Below are 14026 nucleotides of genomic sequence, written 5' to 3' on the forward strand. Positions count from 1 at the left end.
CGTGCTGCTGTGGATTGGCAGCGCGTATTTTCAGAGCTGCACGTTCTGTTTGCAAATAAATTAGAAGAAATGGATTATTCCGGTGAGCATTTCTTCTGAGTTGGTTTTTGGCTGATGAATTGACTGGGAGATGGAGAGACAAGATGAATTCTCAGTCCTGTAAGAGTTAGCAGTACAATTTCCCTACGATCATAACCAGTGCAAGGAAATTAGATCTCTAAGTGGGTTGAATCTGATTTAGTAATAAGTCAATTTAATCACTAATGACTTCAAACACAGATTTTACAAGGTGATCAATGGCAGTATAACAATGATCGATCAATAGCATTGCATTTAATTGGATTTTTATGGGTGTAATATAGTTTTTCAGAATTAATGTACCATTGCATTGCTTTGTTACTCTTTTAACTCGGTTCTTTAGAAGAAATGTTGGTTGGTCTCTGAAATATTGTTTTCAGAGCACAGTTAATAAAAATTAAAATGAAATGCTTACTTTTAGTAATTGAATTTCTGATTTTGTTTGAATTGTTTGGTGATGTGTTTTTAAAAGTTGTCTACACAGGGAAGGAAAAGAAGCCACGTTCTTTGTGTTGCATGGTAAAAGGGACAAAATATCAAAGAGTAAAGGGGAACACGCACTACTCCAAATGTGAGTCCTAAGTAGCCGAGTAACTCCCCATCCTCAGCAGTTTGACATAGTAATCTTCCCTCGAAGTAATCTCCTTGTCCCATGTGTCCTGCTTTAATCTATCAGTATTTCTGCAGTGTGCAGCAAGAAATTGATTTTCAGTAATTTTAATGGCTGAATAACTGGTCTTGTCCCAGAGTGTTTTTTCATATTTGCAGTGGCCAATGTGGTTACTGAACTCAATGTTCTGGATAATAGGTTTCATTAGTTTTGATGCCTGAGGTAAAAAAGCAGTAGGTGGGGATAAAGACTGTTTTTGATGTCTAGACGTTCATTTCAGCTGTTGCTGCAATACGATACATTAAAAGGAAATATGTAACATAGCTCTGAGGAAATATGTATTCTTTGAAACTAATTCCACTTTTTAACTGCATAAGGCAGTGTGACCTGAATTATTAAAATGTGGGTGGCTGAATTTCTTAAAGGTATAACTATCTCTGCAATGCCCACACAGTCTCCACTTGCTTTCTCTCCTTCCTTCCTCTAGTTCTTTTAAGTAAAATATGTCAGTTTGGTCACTGAAGCAGAACAGAGATCTTATTATCTTTCCAGTTTCTCTGCTGGGAGACCTAAAATTATTGAAGTATTTGCTTTGATATTTTGCTGTGACTTTTCTCCTTGAAATTTTTATAATGGCTTTTTTGAGAACACGGTTGGCTTCATAAAAATGGTTGGACACTTTGAAGACCTTAATACTCCAATAATTTAAAAGTAAAAAGAGACTCCAAACCAACTGAGGTGCTCATTAATGTATGTTTAAATTATAAATGTACAATACAAGTCTAAATTATTGTAGTTTCCTTTAATGCCTTTAATGTAACATCTGATCTGTAAGGGTGAAGTTAAAAACCAGCACAAACGTTCTGTTCATTTTTGGAGCCAGTGAAAACAAAATAACAAACATACTTAAAAGCTTTATACCTGAGGGCTACTGATGAATTCCTGTCCTGTAGAGACCAGCAGCAGTTCCTTAGCCCCCCCAGTCATAACCCAGTATGATGACTGTCAAATACGCATTTTTCCTTTTTGGATTTTCTTGTTAATGTCTCAGCAACGAGAAAATAAAAAAGCATTTTTTCTGTGGAACTTCACTTGAGAAACAGCGCGTTGGGTTCTCTTTCAGGTGTTGCAAGCAAAAGGTTTTTAACTTAATCCTGTATGCACACATACCTCGGATAACGGTAATTGGCAGGTACTCAGCTGTAACTAACTTCTGGTTTTGCTACAGAGCACCATGACAATTTACACAGAAGTATTTTTTTTTTGCCATTTTAACTATTAAAACATGGTTTTAGTGCTTTATCACCTTTTACATGAAAATGCTAGCGGCTATTTTCATTTTCTTGTATGGATTACAGCAATGAGTTCTCCTCAGATGTGAACACAATGTTCTTGTATGGAACTGGCTATTGAATCTTTTTTTGAGGTTGAAAATTTCACACTTCTCTTTAGATCCATATGCTTCTTTGGCTTTCTCTTATCTTTGTGGGGTTTAAAGACTGTGAGAATGATGTAGTAAGGACGGTTAGACTAAGTATCTCAACTAAGCAGTTTATAGAGTTCCAGTTAATGGCAGAGATACCACGGTGTTATCTCCCTGCCCCTGAATCCAGATCTGTAGAGACTGAGCAATAGTAGATTAAGTTGTTTATTCTGGGAGGTTATTTCATTCTAAAAACCAAAACAATAGATGTTGTGTATTTTTGGGAAATGTAGTGTTTAAACCACCTCTCTCACAGGACTGACAGTGAGAAGGGGATAAACTCCTCTGCCTGTTTTTACTGGAAAGGATGAGCTGCTCATGTTCCAGAGTAGCCAAGGACAAGTGTACATATGCAGAGGATGAGATAAGGTTGTTAGCATATACAGACATACAGAAGGACACACGTAAGCATAGGGATACCTGCGTCTATCCCAGTAGAGTATCAGTAGATCTCACAAGATCACACAGGTGGGAAGGGGCTAAGACTCCCAGTCTGATGACCAACTCAAAATGGGATTGCTGCAAACAACAGATCCCATCAATAATGGTTCTTTACTCAGGTCAAGGAAAGTGATGGCCTTAAAAACAATGTAGATATTTAATTTTGGAAGGAGTTAATCTTATGATACTGTGAGGATTGGACACTAGCTGTTGTTCTCATTCTATTTTTTTAAGGCTATTGGGAGGAAAAAAAAAAAAATTAAGGTGGCTCCATTATTCATTAAAGGTGGAGGAAATGACACACAGGCTTCAGAGACTGGTCTGTTCCACCAGCCTGCTGTTGTCTGCCCAGTCTGAAAGCCACAAGCTGGCAGTTTTGTCCTGTTTGCTTTGTTGCTTCTCCAAACTCTTGATTTCCACGGAGGAAAAAGTACTTACCTGCTCTCTCATCCTTTTTCACTTATTAAAATTCAGTCTTTACTTGGTTCTTGCTCTAAATTATTTTTTGGGGGGAGGTAAGATGGCTTTCACAGCTGTAGTATAGCGCCAGCTTTGCTGCCTCTAAAGAGAAATGTTTCAACCAGAGTAACAGAGCATACCTTCAGGACAGGATATAGGTCCTTGGCACAAGCTTGTTTCTGAACCTGAGTAGCACCTGCTTTCTGTTAGTTGCGTACCTGAAAATGCTGCCAGGCAGTGCTGAAAAACTGGAGGGAAGGGCTTAAGTTGAAAGCACCGAGTGTTAAAAGCATTACAAATCATTGTGCAGACAGACAGAGAGCAACGATTATTTCCTAGTCTTCAATCTTGTGTAAGGAATTCAAAATATTCTTCAACATCTAAAATCTAGATCTATTGTTACAATGGGAGGAACTTTGCAAATGGCAGAGAGTCTAAGTTTTAGTGTTTTGCCAAGTTTTGTTACTGGTCACCATTTGCATCTCGAAGCTGTAATTTGTTCCTGTTATTTAAACCCTTTTCTTAGGAAAACTGGATCAGGAAGCCAGAGAGCAGAGAGGAAGTGAAATTCTGCAGTCCTAATCCCACTCACCCCCATTTTCATGGTAACAGGCACGTGTATGGGCTCTCACTTGTGAGGTGAACATTTTCAGTGGGATAAGGAAGTATTAATTACAAGAGCGGGACCACACAGCCTACAGAGGAGATGTAGCACACATAGTTGATCAGGGCAAAACGATCCAGGCAGTGCCAAGTACCTAATGAATTTGGTAGTGATGTTCTGTAGGGTTAAAACTATTTTACATAGGAAATTATAAAGCAGTATGATCTGAACTCATTTCTTCTGGATTAAATGGCAGAATTATACTGGCAGAAAGTGGTTCCAAGAGCTGTTCTTTAATTGGGGCCCATTAGTCTGTTGTGAATACTTCGGAACAGAAGAAAAGATGGACAGCGAGTTATGATTGGGAACACCAGAACTGGCTGTGAAAACGTGGAATGGATTCCTGTCCTTCTCATTTTGCATGAAGTTCTTAATGCAAATGCAATGCTTGTTTCTGGCACAGATGCTCTAATGGGATTAAGTGTGGAACTTGAGAATTGCTCAGTGCCATGTATAAGTGAGTTTCTTGTGACTGTTGGTACAAATTCTGCCATATTTGTGGCTCTGTCTAAACAAAAAATGAATTGTGTTGACGTGTGGGTTTCCATAGGAATGAAATCAGGTGTGGTATCTCTCATGAGTAGCTACATGTTACAGTATATACTTGACAACTGTTGGTTTTGAGTGCAAGACATTCATGAGGCAGTTTCTTAGGTTTCAGTAGCTACAAAATATATAGACATATCAACAGTTCTCAAAATGCATGATTTTTTAAGAATACTGTTTTAAAAGTTAAATCTGAGTTCATGTGAAGAAGTGTGTAGTTAGATGTCTATGGCATACTACATATTTAGTAATAGTAAGCCTTTGCGAGCATTAAAAAGGACTTTAATGGTTTTATAGGGAAAGATGTTTGGCTTATGATTTTGCCAAGAAGCACAAGTCTGCTTTTTCATTCTTCTGAAAAAGTAACTGTGGTATTCGATAAGGTGATTTAGGTACTAAAGCCTTGGCTTATTCATCCTGTAAAAAGAGAGACGCTGTTACCAGTGTTAGCATATCATAACATTACACGTTCAAAAAAATGTGCCTCTTCTTGTTTGAGGTATATGACTTAAGGTTACTGGGAGAAGAAGCAAAATAATGAACAATGATGCGTTTTGAGGCTTTGAAGCTGCAGTTTGAAGACTGTTGACAATCTTAATATTTTTCATACAGCAGAAACTCCTTAGAAGCTTTGCTTTAAACACCTAATGTAGAGTAAACTATACTTGGATAACAATCTCTGCATGGTAGACATGCTGTTGGAAGGTTTCATCCTTTAAATTGGCCAAGGAGGGGTGTTAAGTATTCAGTTCTTAACATGCTGTAGAATTTTGTGTTTGCATTTCTTAAGATCTGCAGAGTATTCCTCTTAAATTGAAATGACAAAACTTCAGACAATTAACAAATCCATACTCCTTGACAAAGATATTTAATCATTTGCTTTTGCACTGTGGCTAAGATTAAATCTTTTGCAGCCAGGAGGTACAGAATCGAGAACAGGTATCCCCAAAATGTTTTTACTTTCGGTAGTTTTAGAATCCGAAAGCAGTGGAATGAGGACAGCAGATATTTCTGAGGTTTGTAGATCCTTCAGATACTCATTCAGGTGGCTAGTTTATGCTGCATTCCACTGAGGGAGATGAATAGCTTTTTTTTTTCACACTCATAAATTTTTGCAGCTCTGTTAGCAAATTTTCAATTTTGATTTTTTGGAATAAAAATCAGCTGTGCATTTTCATTGCAGTTTCAGTCAGTACAATGCAGGAACTTCAATTGCATATGAGTGAGAGTTTGGCAGAGTTCTTAATATTTCTTAAGTTGTATGAATTGATTTTACTCCTTTGATTCATGTTATCTGCATCTGCACATAAATTCTAAAGGATCTTTCAGCAAAGAATGATCATGAACTCCTCCCCTCCATTTTTAATATTGAGTACTTTTACTATCAACAAATGTGTTTGCTTTTATATAGTTTTCTTCCTATGATTTAAATTCAAAGTTGGGGTCTTCAGCTAGTAACGTTTAGATCTAGTCTGGCAGTGTTCAATAATTGAAATAGCTTTATGAAACGTGTTGCTGTTGGAAATGTTGGAGTTGTGTTTATTGAAATGTCTGTACTTCCCTCTTCTGAGCATGTTGACATTTATGTTTTTGTAGTGGTGGAAGAAGGATTGTGGGAGAATGGACTTTCCTATGAGTGTAGGACCCTGCTCTTCAAAGCAATTCATAATCTTCTGGAAAGGTAAGAAATTCTCTATCACACTCAAAATCCTGCAGTATTTTAAATATAAAAATGAAATATTTATGGACCATTTATATTACTGATCTTAAAATAGTTTTTTTAGAGGTAGAGCTTCAGTACAAGAAATGCAGGGTAGAAATGGATCTCATAAGTCACTGAATCTGGTAATGTATCATAAAAGTCTGTGCAGATTAATTAAACGTACGATAAATAATATCAATATATTTTTCTGCTTAGATTCTTCTTGCTGGGGAACTGTTTCAAATGGTTAAAAATATGTGTAACTTACACCTTCTTACAGAGAAGGATACTTGCATAGAATTATTATATCACATCCCTAGCCCCTTTGAGGTTGAATAGTATGTATCTTAGCAGCTGATATTAGAAGATCTTAATTCCATTCTTCCAGTCATCCTAATTACATGCATGTTACAACCTGACTAACTTTGTGTACAATATTCAGGGTGAAGTTTAACAGTTCTGTCTCACTGCCCTAGTGTAACCTAGCTTTTTGTCTGAATCATTTTTAAATCACTGTATGTGTATGGCTTTGACTGCAAAGTTATTTTGTGATTTATTAATACACTTAAGACTTTTTCTTAACCTAGCTATCAGATTATAAGCATCCAGAAGAATAGCTTGTTAGTCCTTCAGTGTGTGACACTGCACCCAGACTATTCATTTGATTCCGTGTCTGTTGTTGCTATTCTTCAGGTCTACACCATCTTTTCTGTGTTCTATTTCAGCTCTTCTTGTTACATATTTGGAAATCTTCTCAGAATTAAGTGTCACTAGGCTATTCCTGCTTTTCTTTTAATATATAAGAAAAATAAAAAAAAAAATGTAATGCATCTCTTGTATCTCTGTGTTAGAGTAATTTTGCAGAATGTAGCAGTAAATATTTTTCTCTGAAAGCAAGCTAATTGAAAGTACTTTCATCTTGTCTCATTTAGTATACTGCTTGCTTTGATCTACTTACTAGTAATCAGATTTGCATTACGTTCATGAGGCTGTGTTTCCACGAGCATAATAACTTCCCCATGACTATCAGTTACCTGTTCGTGCCTGCTAGCACGTTGAGTAGTTGCCTACACAGGTGTAGGATTAGGTGCTGTATTTCCTATTTTTCTGTTTATCAGTCTTTTTAGGGGATTTTTAATGCAAGTAACAGACTAGACTACTTTAAAACAAAGTGAATAAAAGTACAGGAATTCAATTCCCAGTCTGGAATGGTCACTATCTCTGTTAGTCACTTTGCAGTGTGTAAGTGAAAAATACATTTTACACATGCTTATTTATCTGTGGTACCCAGCCAACTTGCTTTTAAAGCATGGCTCCTAGTGGATATTCTTATTTATTGGAACACTTCAAGCTCGTGAAGCAGAATTTCTAAAGCAAACATCAGCCACAACTACAAACTGTACTGAAAACAGTTGGCAGAGCTAGTGAAGTTGCTCAGTCACAGCTGACAGAACACCTTCAAGCTCTCTTTCAGCAGTAGCTTTTGAAATTGTGCGGGCTGGCACACGGTGCTGGGTGTTCATAGTGGTACTGGGTGTCCCCTGGGCTGAGCAGACACATGCCCTGGGCTCAGCCTCTTGCCGTTGAAGATGAAGTTCCCTGTTCCTTGCTGTGGGCTGGTGGTGGCTGCGGGCAGAACATGGCGGCCTGCTCCTGAGGTGAAACCCCGCGTTAGCCTCGTGCTACAGAGGAGCCGCAGTGGAGGCCAGTGGGAAGCCCTCTGGTTTGTAATCGTAATGAAGTAGTTGGCAAGGTGACTGAGGATGGTGGTTTGCCAAATATCTATCAAATTAGCTACCTCAATTTTAGGCTGAGTTTATTTTACAATTATCCCATTTTTGGCGGCTTTCTTTGCCATACAAAATCTTAACATCATAATCATTTCATTAAAAATAACAGCAGTAAGCGTGCAGGCTTTATTAAATAGTGAAATACTGTTCTCTCTTTCTTAAAGACCCATTTTATCCTGTGCTTAGGGAAAGCTTGATTAATCAACAAGAAGTCTTGAACTTCTTTTTGATCTTATCAGGAAGTGACAGGGCTGTGGCCTTAGCTTGAAATAATTTTTTTAGTTGATTTTACAGTTACTGAAGGGAAGGATTTTCCTGTCTCTGAAACCTCTTATGTCCAACTAAGACATAGGTTTCTCAGTGGTGTGGTTTGGGCTTTCCAAGCAGTTAACACCGTTGCTCCTCGGGGTTGCTCGGCCTGTTACGGAGCGTCGGCCTCTGTGGGCCGAAGGGGAGAGTTGTGGCTAGGAACGAGAGGGGAGCTTGTTTTCTTCTTAGCACCCAAATTAGTGATCAGAAGTTCCTGATAAATGGCAATAAATAAAAATAAGAGTCCCCTCAATCAAGCCCATGTTGGCTGTGACAGGGTACGAAGAAACATTTCAGGCTACTTTGGTCCCCTTCAGCCTGCCCCTGAATTCAGTATAACTGAGTGAAGACCAGAGGTATGTTGTCTGCTCTCCCTGGTGTCTTGGTGGCTTGCCATTTAGAAAATGTTAAAAGATCTGAGGACATAATAGTTAAAATATTACTGTACTATTTTATAATCATTAGTATAGCCACCTCAGGTCATTTTATCTTAGAAAAGTAAAATCAGAAATATGAGAGGTCAACTGACAGTGAAATGCTTTAACAGCTATACTGTTTATGAAGAAAATATAACTCAGCCTTAACTAAAGAAATGAGCCAAGGAGTTCAAAGTATTTTATGTTTCTATTTCATATGATTAAATAACTGCTTTTAAGTGTATATTTGGGGGTTTATGACCAGCATCTTTTTTTTTTACTCACACTCATCATTACTGCTTACTGTTCCTGCTATTGTTACTACTGGACACTTCTGTAGCACAAAAAAAAAAAAAAGCAATGCTGTCGTTAGTTGTTCACTTGGACAAACCTTTGAGATCCATGCTTCTGCAATCATGCTTCCCCTTTCATAGGGGATTATACTTTGAATAACCTGAGACTTAGCTTAGCATGCAAGGGGTGGCTGATTTTTAAGGCCAACTCTACACATGAAGACTCTTTGCTGGGAAATTACTATTAGCTAGAGGCAGTTAAACCTGCTGTCCTGAGACATGATGATGTGGCATTGAAGTGTGTGTATGTGCAGGGAGTTTATAACATTTTTTTTGCTAGTATAGGTTATTTTCTTTAGGCATTTAATGTAAGCACTACAGACTTCCTTTGTTTTTATAAAGTGTGCTGACAGTGAAAGACTTTCTCAGACAGCAAATCTTTCCTAGAGAAACACTTACTGAAGCGCTTTTCTTTTCTGTCAGCACAAGATCCATGTCTTCAGATCTCTCCTGGTTTAGCTTCCCAATTCAGTTAAAGATATTAGGATATTCAATTGAACTGGATTCTTTTTGCTTTAAATGAGAAATGCTGCTCTTAGAGTTTTCTTCAGCCTAGTTTTAATTTTTGAAAACCCTGCCAAATTTATACCAAAGAATTCGGAATGTTTTGGTACTTACGTTGTCTGTTGCCTGTTTCCAATATATCTATACTAGATTTGCTAGTTTTAAATTATGTGTCATACAGTTTTTTCTCAGTTTTGAAGAATGTGCTTTCCCAGAACACTTCATATGATTATTTTTTTAGTTATTCTCTAGCTACTGCTACAGAAATAAATGATTGAAAAACTTTGGTAAATGGAGATTTATAATTCTTCTATCCCAGGAATGAAATAATATTTAGACATGAAATGTGCAGGGAAAGCTTGTGTAATGCTTGCCATTTGTAAACATATTGTAATACGAACCACTGGCAACAACCAATTCTTCAAAATTTTCAAACCATAATATTTACCTTACTGAAAAAGAAGCCTTTCTAACAAATTTCTGTATGTGATCCCTTTAGGTTGTATGTTCAACTGCAAATATAAGGTACAAAAGCATATTTAAATTGTTTTAGCATATTGCTAGTGTGATTGATAGGTACAGGTGGACTTAGGCAGTCATCAAGCACTTCCATAACTTGTCAGCCTAAAATGATTATCGATCGCTTTGGATTCTCACTGCTCTCTTTAAAGCCACAGAACCTGTTAGAACCTGCTGTTTCTGTAAAGAACTTGTGCACTTCTAACAGTATCACAGAAAGCTGACAACTTGTTGTTCTGAATTCAGTCACATAGGAATGTGTTTGCTAAAGAAACGTTTTGACAGAGAAAAGAGCAATTATCTAAGTTATCTGAAATAATGTTGTGGATCGTGTGAATAAAAAATGGTTCTTTGTTAATTTTGGTTAATGTAAACTAACAATGGCATATGAATTACAGGAAGTTATATTATGTCATTTGCAAACCAAAAATACATTATTCTTCATCGTGAAATCAGTGTAGAAAATGTGTTATGAATCATCTTTGTTCAGGAAGAGGGGTTCGAAAAATAAAGCGATGGATCATTCAGCAAAAAGAGTAGCATGGAGCGGAAGGGATTCTGTTAAAGATGGGACAGAATGTGTGTGTGGAGATCAGCATCGGTGAGATTGGACAGTGGTTGTGCTGTGACTCGTGGGAAAACAGGAAGTGGAGAAATTGCGTGGAACTCTGAACCCAAAAGTAACAGTTGATTTCAGTATGATGGAAAATCAGCTGTTTAATCTCTTAAATTGACAGTCTTCAAAGATTGCTTTTAATTACATTTTAAGATGCAGTTATTAATTGTTGATGTAATTATTTTCTAGGTGCTTGATGGATAAAAACTTCGTGAGAATTGGAAAATGGTTCATAAGACCCTATGACAAGGATGAGAAGCCTGTTAATAAAAGGTAAGGTGATCTATGTAGCAAGTACTTTTCCTGTCAGTGTTGTATTTCACATACTGATAATTTGTTGCCTTCTGATGGTAGTTTTCCATTTCCTTTTTCATATAACAAGGAAAAACACAATCACTATTCACCTCAATAATTCACTGAAAATAATTAGTTTTGGTTCTGTTAATGATGATAAATTGAGATAAGAAGGTGAGGATAGTATTTGCCCATTAAGTTTACAGAAAGGTCACACTTCTCGATAGGTTTTGCATAGCATGTCTTTTACTCGTAAAACAGCATTCCAGATAATTATTTAAACATTTTTTTGAATTTCTGGACGATTAACCCCAACCTGAAATTTTAAGCAGTAAAATAAGTAGTCTATAGATTTACTTATAGATTTACTTCTTTTATTTACAGTTTCCAGCCTTGATAAACAGTTTTCATTGATGAGGCAGACTGACAAGTTGGACTTCTATGGCTGATTAATGTGCTGCTCTTGCAGCTACAGAAGCCTGGAAAGGGGTAACTGTCTCCACTTGCTCATTGCTATTTCCTCTCCTAGTTCTAAAGGTTACAATGTTCTCAGATCTTCTGGTACTTGCATTTATAGTCATCCGCTAAACAACTTCTGTCAAAAATAATCTGAGTTAAGCTGAAACACAGATTTTCTAACGGGAATCATTTTGACAGAACTGGGTTAGGAAGTGACTAAACATGCAGTTATGCTGGGAGATTTGAAGGTAATGAGCAAGTGGAGATGAAGTGGGGTGGCAACTTCTTCATCCAGTGTAGCTGGTCACAGCGTGTCTGAGGGCATCTATAGGTACAGGTGGAGATCATTCTGTAGGCCATACCATATGCTTCTCATCTCTTTATCTCACTGCATTATGTTACAACAGAAATGTCTGCTGTTACAGTGAGGTATTACAAACCATTGGCTTCGTTCTGTCACAGAATTTGTGTTAACTGGATACATCTAAACAGAAGTTATTCTTAAGATACAATGTGGTAATTAAACATGAATTTGTCTTTCTAAAAACTGAAAGCATTAATTTAGCATGTGAAATTCTCTTTTGCACTACTTAAGCTTTTTGTACCTTAGTAGGCTTACACTGTGTATATATAACCTTTGTGATTTCCCTTTTGTCCTAATGACAAGAAGCTGTTGAAATACCCAGTTTTATCCATGCCTTTATATGTCCTGACTGTATGTAACCCCTCCCCCCTCATGTTTTCTGTTTTTTTTTTTTTTTTTTTTTTTTAATCGCACCAATATCTAGTTTAATTTTCTGGAAGATTAGTTCCCTAAAGTGGCACCAGAAATGGTTTGGTACTAGATCCTGGAAAAGGGAGACAATTTTTTTCAGCAAAAGTTGTTCGCTCTAAGGCTGCAATGAAGTTGATAAAAACAAATTAAATGCATTTGTGAATCTCATATTTAATCCTGGTGTGCGTCAGTCTGAAAACTGAAGCATCTGATACAGTAGACTGTCTGTCAAACAGCAGCAGCACTGGCGTGGACGGGATCATTACTTCAGAATTTTGTAACCTCGCAGGTTCTGTGTCTTATTTACATCTGTGAAATACCAGATCATTTGTAAGCTGGGTGATCTGTAGGGGATCATTACATTTGTTTGTAAATTTATGAACAATATGCACATAAGTATATCTTCTCTGGAACGTGGTACAAAAAATGAATTAACATTGAACTTATAAACCGTATTTGAATTATTACTGTATATAAAGGGACTTCTCTACAGAATTTTAGGGCTGAAGGGTAGACTCCTGATTTGAAGAAGATACTGATTGTTGTTTTCTTCATGAAATAACTGTCACTATAGATCCTATGGATACACAACATTTTTAGGAGCATTTATTTAGCAATATAATTATGGCCTAATTCGAGATCGGTGATTTTTCTGCAGTATCTGTATCATTGGAGTTGGCTAATCTTACTGAAAGATGGCAGTAAAGACTGCAGAGGTTGGCAGTAGAGTCTATTTCAGACAGTAGCAGCAAATATCAGAAGGCTTTGGGGAGTAATTTTTCCTGACTTTATTTAATCTCTTGTGCTTTTTTCCTTATACTCGGTCTCGGTACAGCACAATAAGTGATCTTATACAAATTAACTTATTCACATTGGTTCCATATAAATTATTTGTGAAACCTTGGTTCTAAGCAGCAGCTTGTAGTAGATAATAGAATAAATAGCAGTTGCAGGAAGCAGAGGCCAGCTGGAGGTGTCTAGGTATTTTAGCACTGTGGATAATGCCTTCATGACCACAAAAAAGTGGTATGTGAAAACACAGTAGCTAAACCTATGTTAATATATGAAATACTAGAAATAAGTTACACCTATGTACATTAATTAAGTTGGTTTCTGAGAACATGTAGTCTATGTTGAAAATGAATGCAATATTGCCCTTGAAAGAGGGAAGAGATATATGTACAAGCATATATATGTTTATATATATGTTTATAGAATGAACGTTTTTTCCCCTTCTTGAATAGAGGAAAAAACAAGCAAATGTCATTCAGGCAAAGAAATACAATTGGTTCAGTAATTTGTTCTTATACTCGTGGCAAAGGTAGTCATCTCAGATTTTGAACAGCCTGAGTTCCTAACTTTATTACAGGAATATACTTGAAAAGTCTTGAGCGGGGCATAAGGAAAGAGCAAAACTCACACAGCTGGTTTTCAAGAAGTATCATTCAAGGAGTAATCATTCAGGGCTTGTGATTTTCGTGAATGGCATTAAAGCAGAATGGTGAAGAGTTCTGTGATTTTAGAACGGAATCAAAGATGAAGTGGAGCACGGCAGTGGCCGTGACCTACGTAGTCCTGAGATGTGAAAAGGAGGTCTAAGAACAGCAGATGACCCTCTGAGAAGGCATGAGAACCAATAGGCAAGATGAGTTTTTCCACTCTTTTCAGAAGCAAGGGAACAGCAGAGGGAGTTACAGATCCATGTGCAATTGTTTTGCTTACAGTGGGAACCAGATGCTTTTGACAGGAAACTTAGTGTAGTGCTTGTGGGTTTTCTTTCCTGAGCTCTCTTTTTGTTGGCAGCATCATTTAATATTATGTGTCTCTTCCTAAATAATACTACATGTTTTATTATCTGTTCTACAGCAGCATGTGTCTAAATATGTTTCCAAGTGACTGCTGGAAAATACTAAACTTTACTTATCTTCACAACTTCCTAAAGGAGATAATGTTTGTAATTTACAGAATTTGTCTGATACAAGGAATTGATAGCTCTTTGCACTGTGTG

The 14026-nt window shown here is 37.0% G+C and overlaps 1 protein-coding gene across 8 annotated transcripts in view; it reads left to right on the top strand.

The window, feature by feature from the left end:
* Positions 1-14026, top strand: part of MED13L (mediator complex subunit 13L) — a 211102-nt gene that overhangs the window by 107160 nt on the left and 89916 nt on the right. For all 8 annotated transcript variants that reach the window (XM_068654318.1, XM_068654312.1, XM_068654314.1 and 5 more), the window contains 2 exons: positions 5878-5962; positions 10680-10763. In XM_068654318.1, the coding sequence (XP_068510419.1) occupies positions 5878-5962; positions 10680-10763 (169 nt within the window). The remainder of the gene's footprint in view (positions 1-5877; positions 5963-10679; positions 10764-14026) is intronic.

The sequence above is a fragment of the Anas acuta genome, chromosome 17 (assembly GCF_963932015.1).
Source record: "Anas acuta chromosome 17, bAnaAcu1.1, whole genome shotgun sequence".
Taxonomy (NCBI): domain Eukaryota; kingdom Metazoa; phylum Chordata; class Aves; order Anseriformes; family Anatidae; genus Anas; species Anas acuta.